Source organism: Acomys russatus, chromosome 3 (genome assembly GCF_903995435.1).
Source record: "Acomys russatus chromosome 3, mAcoRus1.1, whole genome shotgun sequence".
In the NCBI taxonomy this organism is placed as follows: Eukaryota; Metazoa; Chordata; class Mammalia; order Rodentia; family Muridae; genus Acomys; species Acomys russatus.
Window position 1 is genome coordinate 82,780,985 of NC_067139.1, and position 20,171 is coordinate 82,801,155.

Consider the following 20,171-nt stretch of genomic DNA (forward strand, 5'->3'; position numbering starts at 1 on the left):
AGATGAAGCCTCACCAACATGGCTGCCTGGACACAACTGAATAAGGACAACAATAGCCATGCTAGAGTGGACGGGGGAAATGAACTACTGGCACCTAAAGAATGCTGATAGTGGGAGAAACATTCCTTCCCATAGACGAGCACACCAATTGGTTATCAAGTCCTGGTTGGTCAGTCCTGAAAACATACACACAAGAAACGTAAGAGGATGAGCAGGTTGTACTTATGATCTTAGAAATAGCTATCTATGCACATACACATGAAACATCAATTAATACATGAAGGCCACATATTTGTAAGAGGGCAAGGAGTGTAATATGAGAGATTTTTGAAGGAAGAAAGGAGGGATTGATGTGATTATATTATAATCTCAAAATATGAAAAATAATAAAATGTTTTTGTGAAAGAAACAAGCAATGACCACGTGTACACGTGGTCTATATAACGGCTTAATAGAATATGACAAGAATCAAATTCAACCAATTATCTATTTATACAGCTTTATTGTAAATATCAAGCATTTTCATTTCCTCATGTCTTATGAACAGCTTCTCTCATTTTCCAGAAGGAAGTGGTTTTAGGCATGAGAGAATGATGGGGAATTGTGATTATGTATGGAGAAAAGGCTGGAAGAGAGGTAAGAAAACCATCTGATAGCTGACCCAAAAAGACAATATCTCTTTCCAACTCAAATCATTGGTTCGGGAGAAAAGCTCAAGGCATGCGCTTTTAAGGTTAAGACTCTTGAGTGAAGACCTTCCTGTGTGGCCACTGAGGGGCAGTGCTACTTCAGAGCAAGGGAAACTGTGGCTTTTCCACATACTCCTCAGTAAACTAGGATTGAAACGTATTTAAAACAAGTAAAGCACTATCACCTATACTGCTTAAGTTTAATCAGAGACCAAATACGTGTATCAATCTAGCCATTCACCTATATTATACCTGCTCATCCTGGGCTCATAGTGTTGACAAATAGGAATTTTCAAGTGAACTCTGTAAGGATGCATGCTATCCTTCAAGGCCAGTGCCACATTACCTTCTCTGATGTACATTTCTAAGGCTGTCACCACACTTGGTCCAATCTCCTGCCACACTGATATAGCAGTGTCTAGAACTATGTTATCTGTCCTTCCCACTGGGAAATCTGCTCATGGTGGAAGCCAGTTCAGTCCTCTCCTCCATCAGGATCTCAGAAGCAGGATCCACACCCTTCCCCTGGTCATATTGTCTAGTCACTCGAGTGTCTTTAGTGTCTTCAGAAGCTGTGATGTAGGGAGGTCATGGCTTCACTTCAAGCTGGAATCCAAACTTAGCAACATGTGAACTGGTTTTGGGAGAATGTGTAGGGCTGATGAAACATGGGGAGAAGCTAAGGCCTGGTACCACGGATTTATTTTGTCTGATTTAAGTGTGTTCTGGGTCATACCCCTTGGAATAAGACATTTTAAACTTATTTTGTATTTTACAGGAACCCAGTGTTAGAAAACATTAGATATGCTAAAAATATTTAAATTTTTAAAGTCTTTGAACATTTTAAGATACTGGTTTTTAAAGTTATATTTTGTTTTATATTCTGATACAAAGATGAGATCTTGGGCATCAACAAGAAAGGAAAGATTATGGCTTACTAACGCTTTTCCCCTTCCCCCTTTCCCTTTTTCTCTCTCTCTTTCTTTCTTTCTTTCTTTCTTTCTTTCTTTCTTTCCTTCTACACTGTTATTCTTGATGTCTATATAAACACACATTTCTAGCAACAGTACATAATGCTGTAATTATAAACAGGGGATTTCCAGTTCTCATGATTCTATTATCAGCAATATCAAATTTGAGCAAAATGGGGGAGGACTTCCTGTGTTAGAAACAGCTTTAGACAAAGTTTTTAAAGGGCAGAGCCAGCTGAAAGAACTGAGTGCCTGTGAAGTTGGAGTCAGTGTTCTATGGGGAGATAAAAAGCCACCTGAGTTCTCCACTAGCTTCAGCCTAGGAGGAATGGACAAGGTCCTTAAAGCATCGTTTCTAGTCCTAGGCCTTCACTTAGCCTGTGAGTCATGGGGGAGAAACCACATATCCCAGGATATGTGATTAATTTGGAGGCATGAGAGAATTAGAGCAGCAGACAAAATAGTCAATGTCAAAATCATCAGCAGGTAGTGTACACCAGGGGACCTAATGGCACTTGTTATTTCTCTACACAGGGGTCAGTGGCCAGCAGACGGAGAGACGTGACCAGCAAGAGGTAAAACAAAGTCCCCAGTCTCTAAGAGTCTGGGAAGGTGAGACTGCTATTCTGAACTGCACTTATGAGAACAATGCATTGGACTACTTCCTATGGTACAAGCAGCTCCCTGGGGAAGGCCCTGCAATCCTGACCTCCATACGATCTGTGTCTAATAAAAAGGAAGATGGACGATTTACCGTCTTCTTCAAGAAAAGTGAGAAACAGTTTGCCTTGCACATCACAGACTCTCAGCCTGGAGACTCAACCACCTATTTCTGTGCAGCAAGTGCACAGTGCTCTCCAGCCACCTGCAGCCCACACACAAACCTGCAGCTGAAGCCCCAGCGAAGCTCTGCAGTGGGGCTGAGCTTACCAGTGTGTGGAGAGGTTCTTATTTGCAGGGGCAGGACAGGGGACACAGTGAATGTAAGGATTAGACTCACTCAGGCCAGGGACAGTTCATGCTGCAGTCATTGCTTGCTTTTCTTCAGTCTCCCTGTGCTCCTCAGGAGCAGATGGAGTTTCAGATGCATTTCCTTAACTAGTTTAGAGTAAATGTTTTCCTGCATGGTTGTACAAATAGTTCTCTGTGTAGTTGATATGTATCATCTGTAAACTGTGAAATCACTGTCTTCCTACACACTTGTGAATGATGTTGTCAGTGTGTGGTTGTTACAGCCCAGTGTCAGGAGACCTTGACTTTGACTACTGGGACAGAAATTTCATAGGCTTGTATTTTACCTTAATTTTCTCTGATGACCAGGGGAGTGCTGATTTACATTGATCTTTACATGTCCTCTTGTTTTATCTTTCATATCTTCATCTACCTTCAAGAAATTCAAGTATGGAAGGCAGGAGGCACTCATAAGTATGTTGTGTTTACAAAAGATAAGTTACATTGGTGAAGTAGGAAGTCTTCAATTTAGTTATAAAATGAAAATATGACTTTCACTAAATCAGTATGGAATGTATTTTTTTAATCAAACAGAAGCAGCTATAGTCTTTGTGTCCACCATGAGTGTACAGAATTGAAAGGGACCTCTCATAGTCTAAACACTTTGCAAGGTATACTCATTTAATATATATCACATTCCCATATGGCTATGTAAATGCCAACAAGGTTTCTGAAGGTAAAAATTTGAATTAGTTTATAAATTCAACTATTTTCATGCCACATAGTTAAGGGCTGTGGTAGCCCTATTTGGTCACCAAGGCAAGAGGAATGCTTGAGGCTATGACTGGTAGTGAAACTCTTCTCAGAAAATCAAAATCAACAACAATGTGGAAGATGTTTAACTTAAATATATAAAGCCTGCAATCTCTTTCTCACAGAGTGAGTAGTGTTTTCAGGATGCAAAAAGAAATTTACAAAGGAAAATAAAGTCAGTTGGCTCTTAGCAGTGCAGGATGTATCTCCCAATACCAGTAGGTGAACCCCTCCTGCCTTTCAAGGTGTTTTAAACTTGTCAAGTTTTAAAATTGAAACATAAGCAGGGAACAGTATTTATATTTGACTGAAATAGGCTTCACTGATTACAAACACCTAGGCTGGCAGGAGAGAGAAGGTATATTTAAGAATACAGAAGATATTATTGGGGAACTCTGTGCACCTCAAGACAGAACCCTGAACATCATAGGGAATGAAAAGCTGGAAATTATTTAGTGAGAAATGAAAGACAGTGAGGAAAATTTGATTTAGAATAATCTAATCCTCACCACTTGGGTGTCTTCATGAGGTGATGAAGCAAATCCTGTTTTGGAAGTTAAGGTTTGATGTAAATTCCTTCACCAGTTGCATTTTCAACAACAGTCAAGGAGAGCTTTCATTTCTTCAGTGTCTGAAGAATGATGTTTATTTTGGGCAATGCTCACATGTCCACACTTTTGTGAATGAAAGATCACTTCAAAAGGGGTTTTGTTTTCACGAAAACTATAGCAACAGGTACAGACACTATCAAGCATGGGAATGCTCCTGTGGCAATGGATGACATCACTGGACATCTGGACTCAGAGGCTCCTCACTCTCCTGCTTCTCCTTCCCAGACTCCTGCTCACATCCCCACACAGTTGTGTCACCACAGTAAGCCTGTGCTGGGACCAATGGCCTTCCAGGACCCACCAGAGACCCCAAACTCACAAGTCTGTTTTGATCTCATTTGTCTGAGATGATGTGTTTTGGGTGTGAAGTCCCAGTGTTTTGGAGTGAGAAGGAAAGAAGTTGGGGTGAGGATTTCTGCTGTTTCTCTCCAGGAAAGCCAAGATTGGTGATCGTGATTCACCTTCAATCAAACCAGAGTCAGAACAGCTGAGAGATGAGTGAGTACAAGGAAAACACTAAGAATCCATGCTGTCTTCCCACTTGTTCTAAGCAAGTCCCTCAGAACTAAATACAGACGGTTTCATTGATATTTTTAATGTATTGTTTTTATTTTGGTTAAAATATTACCAGTTTTTCCATGTAGCTACATTACAGCCTTGAGAGCACTTCTGTGTCCTTCACCTCCAGCCTCTCCCATGCTCCCCAATAACAACTCCAAATCCATGGCATCTTTTCTATGATTATTGTAGTTTTACACACACACACACACACACACACACACACACACACACACACTCACACACACACACACACACACACACACACACACACACTCATAAACACAACCTGCTGAGTCTGCCTAGTGTTGCCTGTGTGCATATGATCTCAGTGCTGACCTCTTCCTATTGTATCATTGGTCACGGGCTCTTCCCTGGGGTGACCATTTCTCACTCTGTCATCAGTACTTAGTTGTCTGTAGCTCCTTGACTAGTGGTGGGCTCCATGACATTTCCTGTAGTAAGTATTGTGGTTTCTTTAAAAAACCAAAGAAATGTTACTGAATGTTTTTATCCTGGATGTGAGGCTATGAGGCTGCTTCACAGCGGGTGGCTTGATTTGCCTCATGCTAATCAACATATTGTTTCTGTAATGTGTGACTCATAAATGCTAGGGCTGCAAGTAACTGGGTTGTTGTTGTTGGCTGCTTGGTGAGTGGAAGCTGTTGGATGCTGTTTGTCAAGTAGGCACGCACAAAGAAACAAGACGTTAGATAACCTGGTGGTAAAGATTAAACCTGCCCGAGGACTTGACACCCATAATAAACAGAAAGTAGTCTAAAGATAACTTCATCCCCTTTGCCCTCCATCCCTTTTCTGTATTTTAAGGGTAGAAGATTGTAAGAGAAGAAGAAAATGGGGTGGAGAAGGGTGGGAGATAAAATAAGGACCCAGAAAGGAAGAAAGTCTAGCTACAGTTTTCCATGCTTTTTGCTGGCATTATTATTCAGGACTTGTCATGCAGACATATTGCTGTGCTATCAAGGGTACAGATTCCCCTCATTTCTAGCAGTCAGTCCTGCAGCAGACTTTCTGGTCTTCTGGCTCTTACATTTTCCTGTTGCCTTGTTTTCATCCATGTTTTTTGAGCCTTCATTGCAGGAGTCTTGTTGAAGATGTATTTGGTGGGAGTGAACCTTCAATGATCAGCTTTTCTCTATATTTTGACCAGTTGTGACTTTCTGTGATAAACTCCATCTACTTCCAAGATAATCTTCCTTGAGAGCTATGAGAGGTGCACACACATGTGGGAGTAAGGCAAGTATTTTGATCACAGTTGATAAGAATGCTGGTTTGGTAAAGTGGCAGCAGTAGCTTCTCCTCTAAGGCTGAGTATCATTAGGTCTGAGTAGTTAGCTAGGGTTCTAATATGGACCCTGACTTCCCTCTTGTTGAGTGAGTTTTAAGTCTAATTAAAGAGCCGTTGGTTACCACGGAGTCATCAGTGCCACCATTGCACCTTGCTGGGCTCTTCGTTGTTGTGGTACAAAAGCATCACATCCAGATAGGTCTATTGATGCTGACTTCCTTTGCCACCTTGCATAGCACCTATCACACTGGTTGTCAGTGATGAGGAATTCAGGTCAGAGCCAGGTCACGTCTTCCAAGTGCTGCATTCAGAGTGCATGGCATCTTCACTAGGGACTTGGCTTTGATCTCTGAGAGACAATCAAAGGCAACAGCAAAAGTCAGCACTCTCCTGGGAGCCTCTTGGATTCCCATGATCAGCATATTGAAAAGAGGTTTTCCGTGCCTGGCACTTGGCTTCTTGTTAGATCATCTGTTTCGTGAGAGGGTTAGGGCAAGTGGGATGACATCATTAACATATCCATGTAATATGATTCCAGGTAAACAGGAATCCATATGCCCTCCTAAGGTTATGTTGGACATCCTCAGTGGTGTTTATCTTCTCTCTCCCCTTCTGTAATGGTTTTCATCCCCAGGTCAGAATCAAACTGTTACCCCAATTTCCTTAACAACTGATTTCTTTTTATTATTCTTTAAATATTAAGGTTTATTCTTTTAAAATATTTTATTAATTGTATATGTAGGGGTGATTGGAAGCACACATGTCTGTATGAGTGTACACAGGAGTGTGATTACATGGGTAGTCTCTTCTGTGTATTTGAAGGCCAAAAGATTGTGTTGGTGCTCAAAGCTGGAGTTTCAGGTTTTACAGGGCATTTAACTTGTTGAACGTGTCCTGGGAGATGAACTTCAATTTTTATCATTAGCAACTTGTGCTTTTCACTGTTGAGCTATCTCTGCATCAGCCTTAAGCTTTATCTTCACTGGGGAGTATCAATTAAACCACAAGGAAAGACAAATCAGTGCGTAGAGTGAAACTGATTGTGTCTCAGCACTTAAGCCCAGTGTACTCCAAGGCCACATCTCAGAGTCTGTTATCCTGCAGCATGGAGAGTATCCACCTGCTCTGGGGAGATCTTCAGCATGGGCACAGCCCTGCCAGCCTGAGCTCCCCAGGCTGCTGTGGCTCCCAGGGTGGGCTGCTTGGCTGCAGAACCTGCGATCCAGGGCATGTGCCCTCTGCACAGAGTAGTGAAACGGCAGAGGCATAGACCTCAGATACCAGAAACTAGTCCCTCAAATGCTCATTACTGTGCTATTTTACCTCATAGGGAGAACTGGAGCTCTTTAGAGACCTTGCTTATATTTTCTCTTCTGGTTGCCATTTGGCTTATTTAAATCATCCATTGGAAAAATGAGAGCAAATCACAGATTGACAGCTATGTTCTAATTGGTGATACAGCAGTCCACAACAATGCAGTCTCCAACTCATGTGGCTTTAACATGCACCTAAGTGCTTGCCAATTATATGTATCCTGAACATGTAATAGGTCATGGAGAGACCTGGCAAGGTTATCATGAGACTGGTTTCTAAGTTAAAATCTACAGACTTTACCATATGGAATGGAATAAGACAGGACAATGGTATAGAACCTTCTAGGACATGTAATAAGTAGAGTTCTCTGTGTGGAGAGAGCAGATCATACCTTCTGAAGAAACTTTGTTGTTACATTTTTAAAAGCCAGTCAGTTTTTATGTCAGTAGGCTTTTAAATTATAGTAACACCCCTCCACACTTGGTGTGTGTGTTTGTGTGTGTGTGTGTGTGTGTGTGTGTGTGTGTGTCTGTGTGTGTGTGTGTGTGTGTAAACCAGTGGCCAATATTTGGTATCTTTATCATTTTCCCCTTTTATTTCTCTCTATGGGAACTCTCACTGAAACTGAAGCTCACCAGTTGACTGACTAGTGAAACCTCAGGGTCCTGCTTTCTCTGCATTCCTGAGGTCAGACTTCAGGTGCAGGCACAGCATCTGGATCCTTATGTGGCCACTGCATATCCACAGGTAGGGTCTCATGATATTCAGCAAGCATCTGGCACACTGAGCATCTCCTTAGCCGCTTTTTTCTTTATTTTTTAATTTTACTTTTTATTTATTTTTACTTTTTTTTACTCTTTTTAAAATTACTTTATTCATATTAAATTCAATCTCCTTAGCCTTTTAAGTCTACCATTTTGTTCCTGGTACAATTTCACAGACTATAAGCAGCTGAGCATTTTCTTGAATGCTGTTGGACTGCCCTTTACCATGCAATTTACAACTAGTTCTCTTAATTGCAGAATTTCTATAGATTTTAGCAATCAGCAAGAGCAGAATTCTATTTCCAATGCCAGTGTTTCATGATAAATCCATGGATCCATGAGGGCTTTATTATTGGGTTTTTTTCCTGTTAAGTTTAATTAGACAGTTAGACAATAGATGGAGATAAACACATTACAGTGGTCTGTAAGGGCATTACACATCACACATGGCTCATGATGAACTTGACTTTGGGTTCTCCTATTGTCCCACTGAATAATACCCATGTGTGTAAAGCAATCTCACCCCCCAGGAGGAATGGATTTTTCTCAAGCTCCCTTTAAATGCTAGTAAGAACAACAACAAGGAAGCAAGTAAAAGTCTGTGGTGAGCTATAGTTTTTTTCCCCTCTATAAATGGATCTTGTGGCCTACGGCCATATAAAACCACATTTCCTACTGCAGTGTAAGAAACAAAGGAGCGGCATGTGCATACCGCCTGGCTCTCAGACACTGAGTGCTGAGCTGTCACACGCATACAGAAGGACGTGTGCCACATGCCTTCCCACCACCTGCTCTGTGTGTTGGTGGCCCTGACCTTCTCTGGTATGGATGTTTCACATATAGATAAGGATATTAAGCAGGAAGCACTGCCCCAGGTCACATGGACATGAAGGGAAAGAGGGATTGGGGAAAAGCTAGTTTGTTTTGTGTATGAATCTAAAGAAGCCTAATTCCAACTGTACTTTGTTCACACTGTCACAGGGTAATCTTTCTATTATTTCCTCTCTTTTTTCTGCAGGATCCAATGTTTCCCAGAAAGCGACTCAGGTTAAGTCAAGCATAAGCGTGCATGAGGGACAAAAAGTCACCCTGGACTGTTCATATGAGACAAGTTATAGTTATTACCATCTCTTTTGGTACAAGCAACGACTTACTGGAGAGATGATTTTTGTTTATTGCAAAAATTCCTATTCTGCTGATTCTGAGAAGAGAGGCCGCTATACTGTTGTCTTCCAGGAATCAGCCACGTCCATCAGCCTTGTCATTTCAGCCTCAGAGCTGGAGGACTCCGGGATGTATTTCTGTGTGCTCTGGGAACTGACCCACAGTGTTTGAAGTGACAGCACAGGCTGAACAAAAACTGGAGGACGTTAATCATCTCCCGTCCCAGAAGCCCAGCTGAGAAGCAAACCTGCACATGCTGAGCAAGAAGGTCTCCTCTGTGGTCGCTTCCTCTGTGGTCCATTATCAGTGGTGTGTTTCTCAGTAAAACCTCATTCTATGCAATTTAGCGATAGTTAAGGTTACCCGCTTTCTTTTAATAGTTTGACTGGAAAGCATTCAATTAAAAACAGATCACAGAAAAGATGTGTGGTATTTTCTACAGTTGGGAATTTTGCACCACAATGATGTATAGTATTATTTTCTCTTTAAGTTGGCATCAACACATCTCTCAGAGGAGGTATCTTGAAGAGCAAAGAACATAATTTCCTGGTGATGGCACACTCAGAGAGGCAGAGCCCTCATAAGTGAAGTAGTCAGAGACAAATTTTAAAGAGTTCACCCCATGAAATACTGGTGGTTCCTGGGTATCTTGGCAAATCTTTTTCCTTGCATCTGGGACTGAGCCTGAGGTACTGAAAGTCAGATAGGCCAGCAGTTGGGAAGTAAAGTGAATGAATAGAGCTCCTAGATGTATTGATACCTGTGAAGATACAGTAAGACCCAGAAGGCAAATGGAATATAGAAGCATGGACCTCTTCTGGCTCCATGATCCCTCTTGTTTGGGGAAATTTTAGAAGAAGCTATGCCATTTGCCAACATGCTACACATAGAATAAGCCCAATATGAAGAAAAGCTAGATAAATGAGCAGGAGGGAGGTAATGGTAAAGTGAGGTGGAGCCTCATTGGCATCCTCTGTGCCTGGGGGGGGGGAAACACCTCTCATAAACAAGGACATCTAAAACTGTTAGTCAGAGAGTAAAGATCAGTATCCCAAGTAAGTGAAAGCTGTAAACGTGGAACCACAAGTCTCATATATAAGAGAGTTCACTTGAGACCAAAGCCAGGTGGGGAGACGAAGAGAGCCACTACATAGCAACAAAAGGTAAGCATAGGAACATGAGTACATGAAGCTTTCCAACTGTCAGTTCAACAAAATAAACACTAAATGATGTTAAATGTCACATAGGCCCCTAATGAAGAGGGACCTGGGGTTTTAGTGCCTCACAGTGACTTTAGTGAGGCCCCATCATGAGAAACCAGCAAAGAAACTTCAGACCTAAGGCATCTTGCAAATCCACCTCTCTGATTTTGGCAGAAGAATTCTAGGCAGGCAAGGGAAGGCTTGGGAACTATTTATAGGAGTCACTAAATACAAAGAACAAAATCTTATTATCGAATGCAAACATCATTTTCTCTATTATGAGAAACAAAGGCCTGATGCTTCATCAGAAGTGAGAGAAAACAACAAGGGAAACAAACTTTATTTTTTTATTAATTTATTAATTTATTCATATTACATCTTGATTGTTAGCCATTCCCTTGTTTCCTCCTATTCCTCCATCCCTCCCACTTCCCCCCTTCTCCCCTCCCCTATGTCTGTGATTGAGGGAGACCTCCTCCCCCTATATATGCTCTTAGAGTATCTAGTCTCTCCTTGGTAACTTGCATTCTTCCTCTGAGTGCCGTCAGGTCTCCCCATCTAAGAGACATGGTCAGAAAAGGGGCACCAGAGTTTGTGTGAGAGTAAGATCTCATGGTCCACTCACCGGTGGAGAATATCCTGTTGTTGGGCTAGGTCTTGGAGGGGTTTGAAGTTTACTGCCTATATTCTCCTTGGCTCGTGCCTTAGTTTGAGGAGGACCCCAGGACCCAGATCTGCCTGTCATAAAGTTCTTCTTGTAGGTTTTCAGGACCCTGTGGGTCCTACTATTTCCCCGTTCTTCCATGCTACTCTCACCTAAACTCTCAATAGGATGTCCTTGCCTCTGACCCACTTTCCTGGTAAGTAAAGTTTTTATGGGACATATCCCTTGGACTAGTGTTTTGATATAAGTGAGTATATACCGTTTGTCTCTTTTTGCTTCTGGGTGAACTCACTCATTATGATAATTTCTAGATCAATCCATTTGTCCACAAATTTCGGGAATTCTTTGTTTTTAATCGCTGAGTAGTATTCCATAGTGTAAATGTACCACAGTTTCTTAGTCCATTCTTCTACTGAGGGACACTTAGGCTGTTTCTATGTTCTGGCTATTATGTATAAAGCAGATATCAACATGGTTGAGCGTATGTCCCTGTTCTGTAGTAGGGCATTTTCTGGGTATATTGCAAGGACTGGGATAGGTGGGTCTTGAGGAAGCCCCATATATATTTTTCTGAGAAAGCACCAAATAGCTTTCCAAAGTAGTTGTACTAGTTTGCATTCCCATCAACAATGAAGGAGTGTTCCTCTTTCTCCACATCCTCACCAACATGTGTTGTCACTTGAGTTTTTGATCTTTGTCATTCTGATGGGTGTAAGATGGAATCTCAGTATCGTTTTTATGTGTATTTCTCTGATGACGGAGGACGAACATTTCTTTAAGTGTTTCTCAGCCATTTGATATTCCTCTATTGAGAATTCTCTGTTAAGTTCTTAGCCCCATTTTGCAATTGGGTTGTTTGTTTTTGTGGTGTTTCATTTCTTGAGTTCTTTATATATTTTGGATATTAGACTTTTGTCAGATGAAGGGTTGGTGAAGATCTTTTCCCAGTCTGTAGGCTGTTGCTTAGTTCTACTGACAGTGTCTCCTGCCTTAAAAAAGCTTCTCAGCCTCATGAGGTCCAATTTATTAATTGTTGACATTAAGGCCTGGGCTGTTGGTGTACTGTTCAGGAAGTTGTCTCCTGTGCCTATGTGTCCCAGACTGTTCCCCACTTTTCCTTCTAACTGAATTAATGTCTCTGGTTTTAAGTTGAGGTCTTAATCCACTTGGACTTGAGTTTTGTGCATGGTGACAAATAGGGGTCTAATTGCATTTTTCTACATGTAGACATCCGGTTAGAGGAGCACCATTTGTTGAAGATGCTATCCTTTTTCCATTGAGTAGATTTGGATTCTTTGTCAAAAATCAAGTAAGCAGATGTGTGTGGATTCATCTCTGGGTCTTCAATTCGATTCCATTGATCCACCAGCCTATTGCTTTGCCAGTGCCATGCTGTTTTAATTACTGTTGCTCTGTAGTACAGCTTGAGATCAGGTATGGAGATTCCTCTGGAGGAGCTTTTATTGTATAGGATTGTTTTTGCTATTCTGGGTTTTTTATTTCTCCATATGAATTTGAGAATTGATCTTTCAATATCATCAAAATATTTTGTAGGTATCTTGATAGGGATTGCGTTGAATCTGTAAATTGCTTTTGGTAAGATGGCAATTTTTTCTATGTTATTTCTCCCAATCCAAGAACAAGGTAGATCCCTCCATCTTCTGATGTCATCTTCAATCTCTTTCTTCAGAGGTTTAAAGTTTTCTTCAAATAAGTCCTTCACTTGCTTGGTTAGAGTTACTCCTAGATAGTTTACATTGTTTGTGGCTATCGTGAAGGGTGTAGTTTTCCTAACTTCTTCCTCTGCCTGTTTGTCATTTGTATATAGGAAAGCTACTGACTTTTTTTGAGTTTATTTTGTATCCTGCCAATTTGCTGAAGGTGTTTATCAGCTGTAGGAGTTCTCTGGTGGAATTTTGGGGGTCATTTATATACACTATCATATCATCTGCAAATAGGGATAATTTGACTTCTTCTTTTCCCATTTGGAACTCCTTGATCTCCTTTTGATGTCTTATTGCTCTGGCTAGAACTTCAAGAACTATATTGAAGAGATATGGGGACAGAGGGCAGCCTTGTCTGGTCCCCGATTTTAGGGGGATTTCCTTGAGTATCTCTCCATTTAATTTAATGTTGGCTATTGGTTTGCTGTATATAGCCTTTATTATGTTTAGATAAGTGCCTTGTATTCCTGATCTCTCCAGAACTTTGAAAATGAATGGGTGTTGGATTTTGTTAAATGCTTTTTCTGCATCTAAGGAGATGATCATGTGGTTTTTCTCTTTCAGTTTGTTTATATGGTGGATTACATTGATGGATTTCTGTATGTTAAGCCATCCCTGCATGCCTGGAATGAAGCCTACCTGGTCATAATGAATGATGTCTTTGATATGCTGTTGTATTCGTTTTGTGAGTATTTTATTGAGTATTTTTGCATCAATGTTCATAAGAGAAATTGGTCTGAGATTCTCTTTTTTTGTTGGGTCTTTGTGTGGTTTAGGTATCAATGTGACTATGGCCTCATAGAAGGAATTTGGTACTGTTCCGTCCATTTCTCTCTTTTGGAATAGCTTGAATAGTATTGGTATTAGCTGTGGGAAAGAATAGGCCTTGTCACAGGTGGGAGCAGTCTTGGCGGGCTTTACCCTTGGGGCACCCCATGAATACCTTGTGACAGACTGAGTGGAGCCATCCTGGGTCTGGAATTCAGGAAGCAGACCTGGGAACCCCACCTGGACTATTGTCTTTCTAATGGACTTTCACCGGGAGAAGGAGCCGGTCCTTCCCACGTGACTCAGGCAGTTGGGGAAGAGAGAATAACAAAGTTGGCTGCAGAGAGAGCATGTGGGAGCAGCGGACCAGCTAGACCAGCACGCCAGCCAGAGAGACACCTAAGGACCCGTCCCGTGGAACGGCTACCGGAAGGTTCACTCTTTTGTCCCTTTAACCTTTTTTCTTCTTGTATAAGCTAGTTGGGTTGTATAATAAAGTTTAATTGCTAAGAAACAGAGTCAACAATTAGCTCCTCTTTAAAGGACTGGTAGAATTCTGTGCTACAGCCATCTGGCCCTGGGCTTTTTTTTGGTTGGGAGACTATCAATGGTTGCTTCAATTTCTATAGGCAAAATAGGGCTATTTAATTTGTTTATCTGATCTTGATTCTATTTTGGCAAGTGGAATCGATCGAGAAAATTGTCCATTTCCCTTAGATTTTCAAATTTTGTGGCATGAATGCCTTTAAAGTAGGTTCTTATGATTCTTTGTATTTCTTCAGTGTCTGTTGTTATGTCTCCCTTTTCCTTTCTGATTTTGTTTATTTGGATAGTGTGTCTCTGTCTTTTAGTTAGATTGGCTAACGGTTTGACTATCTTGTTAATTTTCTCAAAGAACCAGCTCTTGGTTTTGTTAATTCTTTTCACTGTTCTCATTGTTTCTAATTTATTTATTTCAGCCCTGAGTTTGATTATTTCTAGGCATCTACTCCTCTTGGGTGTTTCTGCTTCTTTTTTTCTAGAGCTTCCAAATGTGTTGTTAGGTTGTTTATGTGGGATGTTTCCATTTTCTTTTTAAAGGCACTTAGTGCTATGAATTTTCCTCTTAGCACTGCTTTCAATGTGTCCCACAAATTTGGGTTTGTTGTTCCATCATGTTCATTGAATTTCAGAAAGTCTTTTATTTCTTCCCTTATTTCTTCCATGACCCATGTGTCATTAAGTAGAAAGTTGTTTAGGAGAAACAAACTTTAAAGAACTTGAAGAACAATAAATCCATATCTCTGAAATCATATGAACTTGTTTGCAACTGTTTTTGTTGGAGGTTACATGCAATGGAACTTGCTTGCATATTTAAGTGCCCTGTGCACCAGAGGTAGAGGATTGCCAGTTTGGATCCACCTAATATAACAGCTACAATCTGCACAAAACAAAACAACAACCAACTTATACTCAAGTAAAAACATGTAACATTGTTTTTTATCAAGAGAATAAAATTTGAGATCAGCATATGTGTTCATCTGTATATTAGTGTTGTCGTGAGGAAATGACACCAAGAAATGAGGAAATTCTACCTTTGAAGAGTGGATATTAACATTTTCTAGAAGTTTTTATTATCAAATCCACAATCTTAAGACACAATACCTATATCAACCCAGGAGCTTTCATGTATGCCTTTCCAGTAAACTCATCTTCTGCAGACCATAGGTTTTCCCACTTTGTCACTTCATATTTGGACTGGTAGAAAACTTAAAGTCCATGAAATTATATAGTCATGAAAGAGCATGAATTATATATATTTCTGATTCTCATACTGTTCATCCCACATGCAATTGATATATACACATGTTCTTATGGGCATCATCATCCATCTCTGCCATTACTAAACAAGACAGTATATAATATTTAATGTACAATATCTAATGTATATAAATCTAATATACAAATGTAGCACATTCTGTAATATCATGTCTCATACTGGCTAGAAAAGTAATTTTTAGGAATTAAATATTTAGTTGTTAGTTGGTGAAGATACTGGCTAATCTAGATTTTTATACCATGTTTCTTTGGGATAAGGTGCATCTCTAAAATACTTTAGTCACATAATCAACCTAAGAACCTTCATTAAAAGTTCTCTTTATGTTTGGTCATACTATGTAAGATGCCATGTTTCTTGCTAGAGAAACGCATTGTATATTCTCCTTGAAATGTGATAAGACTTTATGTATTGATCACACTATTAGCAATGAAATTAGTTTCCTCTGTCATGGTCTCCAGTTAAAATGACAGCTGGAAACCCATGGAGGGTGCATTCTAGACATGCTTACCTGACTCTTTCAACTAAGAGCAATTTCAATCACACATTATGCAATAATTCATTTCTGATGCAAAAAATTTACACATGCATAATTGTATATGTACACCATATTTTTATCGGTTGATATGTAAATATGGTATAAAAATTTTTGAAATGGTCTCTGCAAACTCTAAGGGTCAGTGCCACACTATTTCCCCCTTTCTTTTCTACAGTTATCCCAAGCAAACTTCAGATGTAGTGGCCCTTTGTTACAAGCTCTGAACATGAAAACATTTAAAACCTTGCTAGGAAACTACAGGGGAATTTCACTCATTTGGCATTAGAATTGGGTGCACAGTACAAAAATGTAGACTTCATTCTTCCCAGATCCTTCAAAAAACTGCTATGACCAACAGAACTTCATGGACAATTCTCATGAAGATTTGGGCAGAATGGGGAGACTACTGTTCTAAATCAAAGTATAAAGGTAGAATGATAAATTCTTGATTATAAACATACAATGATAAAATGTTGAGTTGTTCAGGCTTCATCCTCTAGCATCTAAAAATGGACTCCTATAATCATTTTCTAATTTTACAGCACACCACAGGTTGTGTGGCTGAGACAATATCAAGTTCCTTTCTCAAAGCCTAAGAGGTAGAAGGTCATGATGGAGGTGGGAGTAGGACCCACCTTTCCAGAGACCTCTCTCTGTGGCCACAGATAGCTGCTTCTCATGAGTCCTTACAGAGTACTTCCCAGAAGATGTGCACACCATCAGTCTTAATTGTCTAGCCCTCCTGTGTCGTTTTATTTTACTTTAGCTGCCTTTTACTGTCCCATCTCCAAGTACCATTACACTGAAGTCCTTAGGGTGAGGGCTGCAGTGTATATATTATGGGTGGGACAATTCAGTCCTTAATATTCTTATAAGATTAATGTTAGATATATAAATATTTTTGAGGCTTCCTTAATCTAATATTTATGGATTTATGCTGTGCATATGAACACACACACGTGGGTGTATGTGTGTGTGTGTATGTGTGTGTGTCTGTGTATGTGCACATCCAGGCCAAGAAGACTCTTTTCCTATAAGCTGTAATTTGGGTTGTTATATTGTAGCTATTTCTAAAGTAGTGTGTAGCAAGACTTAAAATTATGATTCAGCAAACACTTCCTGTGTGTGATTTTATTACATGTGTGTATATGAATGTGTGTATATGTGTTTTAGAATATGTGTATGTGTGGGAATCATATATAAATTTGGTGATTGCCCATTTTAATATTGCCTGCATGTTTCTAGAGGAACTAGGAACAAGATTATAAATGACTCATAAAAGAAGAAGCTAATTATGATGTGGAGATCCAAGATGGCAGCACCAATAATATACCATGTCTGATCAACCAGATAGCAGTGAGTGCACAGCGACCTAAGAACCAAACTGAGAGCTACAAAACATCAGTGATGGTGTTTCACAGGTGAGAGGGTTCCACACTGTGTGGAGGACCAGTGTGTCCAGCCACCTAAATAATCCACAGAAAAGTAACCGAGTCCCTGCAAGTATGTGCACAGTCTTCAAAGGTAGCCATTCACCTACATACCCACAGGGTACCTGCAAACTCTAGGTATCAGACTGAACTGGAGACTACAAAACACCAGTGTCCACTGTCCTCCACTTGAGGAAGCCAGCAGGGCCACCAGAGTAGTTCTCTGCTTGGATATATTTCTGTCTGCTCCCCAGATGCCTGGCCCACTTGTATCAGAAACAACAAGCAAGCAGAAAGTGAACACAGAGGATGGCGATGGGCATGAAACTGAAGCTCAACTGTCTATATATACCCCTGAACTCTCAGACAATCAGAGACCATCAAACCTGCTAACTCCAGAGGAGTCAAAATAGGAAGAGGTTAGCATAAGAGCACAAGTAACAGTTCCCAGGGCATTTTGACACAACCAGAACCTAGCAGTCCTACCACAGCAAGTCCAGGAGATACTTATCACATCAGACAGACATGAGAAAGATTTCAAACCTGAGATTATAAAAGTGATAGAGGCATTGAAGGGGGAAATAAAGCCCTCAAACTAGAACAGAAATATACAGAGAAAGAGGTGAAAGAATTGAACAAATTACTTAAAGAAATTAGTTAAAGATAAGAAACTACAATCAAAGAGAAGAAAAAAATGAATTAAAGAATTCAAGACCTAAAAATGGAGATAGAAGCAATGAAGAAATCACAATCTGAGACAATCCTGAAAATGGAAAACCTAGAGAAGAGAAGAGAAACTAGAGACACAAATATTACCAACAGGATACAAAAGATAGAAGACAGAATCTCAGTGGTAGAAGATACGATTGAAGAAATCAATACAACAGTCAAATAAATGTTAAATCTAAAAAGCTCCTGACACAGAACAGTCAAGAAATTTGAGACACTATAAAAAAAAACCAAACCTTAAAATATTAGAAAGGAAGAAAAATAAGACTCCCAGCTCCATGGCCCAGAAAAATTTTTCAACAAAATCATGGAAGAAAACTTCCCTTACCTAAAGAAAGAAATGCCCATAAATTCAAGAAGCCTCTATGGAAATCTTTAGTAAAAGGTGAAAGATATATATATCGATTCCTTTGATCACTCCGGTTGCTCCTCACTAGTGGTTACAGTTGTAGTAGCACTTTTTGACAGGATACTATCAGATATAGACAGTAGAGCTGAAAGTAAAAAAAAAAAAAAAAAAAAAAAGTTCAAGAAGCCTAGAGAACTCAGAATAAATTGGACCAGAAAAGAAAATCCTCCCACTACATAGTAATCAAAATACTAAATGTACAGAACAAAGAGATAATATTAAAAGCTGCAAAAGAAAAAGGCCAGATCATATATAAAGGCAAACCTATCAGAATTATACCTAACTCTCAAAAGAGACCACAAAAGCCAGAAGGGTCTGGAGAGATGTCATGCTAAGATAACACAGATAGCAACCCCGACTACTATACGCAGCAAAAGTTTCAATCATCATAGAAGGAGAAAACAAGATTTTTTTTTACATCAAAACCAAGTTTATACACTACCTAGCCACAAATACAGCCATACAGAAGATATTAGAAAGAAAACTCCAACCCAAGGAGGCTAACAAAGGAAGCAAATAATTCCACATCTGCAAAACCAAAAGAAAGGACACACACATACACACACACACACACACACACACACACACACACACACACACACAAACACACTACTACCACCAACATCAAGAAACAGGAACTAATAACCACTGGTCATTTATATCTTTCAACATCAATGGCTCAACTCCTCAATAAAAAGACAAAGGCTAACAGATGCGAAAACAGGACCCATCATTCTGCTGCATACTAGACAGCACCTTATCAATAAAGATAGATATTCCATCTCCTGTCCCATGTCTACCTTCTTTATAAGGTTTTGTCCTAAATCCCTGTGTTAATATTTCATATTCTTGGGTATAGCGAGCTCACAAGGTCCTAGTCTTAGATTATATTGTGGATATATGTGTTTGTGTCTTCTCTTAGTTCAAAGCTAATATCTCATATCACTTTTTGAATTTAAAAATATTTCATTTCCCCCTTTTTCTTACTCACTTCAACCTTCCCTACATTGCCTCCACCCCAGCTCATGGTCTGTGACTGCTTTTCTTTAATTGCTGTAATAGATAGACTCCTAAGTGTATATTGATACAACCTACCCAGATTGTACCATGTTACTTGTTTGGGCATGGTGTTAGGGCTGCCCACGTGGGATTCTATAACAAATTGGGAGATTCCTTGTTGGGGAAGATCATTTCATCTGTTCTTGGCATTTATTAGATGACTATTGCTCTTGGTCTATAGTTGAGGCCCTGTGAGATTTCCTCATTGATGTTAGCATGTCTGTTAGTGTCAAACTTGCTCATGTCTTGTTTAGGCAACCATGGCATTGAGATTTCATGGGTATGCCTTCCCTGACATGTCTAAGAGATGGAACCTCACAGGAAATTTGCTCATCCTCTGGCTCATATGATCTTTTTGTCCCCTCTTCCTCAGTGCTCTCTGAAAATTAGTTGCAGGAGTCGTGTTGTAGATAGATTAGCTGAGGCAGAATACCAGATGATCATTTGTTCTCTGCATTTGATTGGTTGTAGTCATTGTTTGATGAGGGTAAGGACTATATTTATCTGTGGGTACAAAGATAGATATTTAGAATATTAATTGGGATTGTGTTAGTTTAGTGAGGTAGCAGTTGTAGGTTCTCCTCCAAGATCTATAACCTCTCCAACCTCACATATTTTGGCAGGTTTTCACTACCAGGCATGATTTTCCTCTTGTTGGGCTGTTTCTTTTGTCCATTTAGACAACTTT

At 39.9% G+C, this 20,171-nt stretch overlaps 1 protein-coding gene across 1 annotated transcript; it reads left to right on the plus strand.

Moving 5' to 3' along the window:
• Window positions 1–1,988: 1,988 nt before the first annotated feature.
• Window positions 1,989–9,315, plus strand: LOC127187175 (uncharacterized). The gene is made up of 4 exons (XM_051143366.1): window positions 1,989–2,040; window positions 2,195–2,643; window positions 4,261–4,297; window positions 8,999–9,315. The coding sequence occupies exons 1-4, from the start codon at window positions 1,989–1,991 to the stop codon at window positions 9,313–9,315; spliced, it is 855 nt and encodes a 284-aa protein (XP_050999323.1).
• The last annotated feature ends 10,856 nt before the right edge of the window (window positions 9,316–20,171 follow it).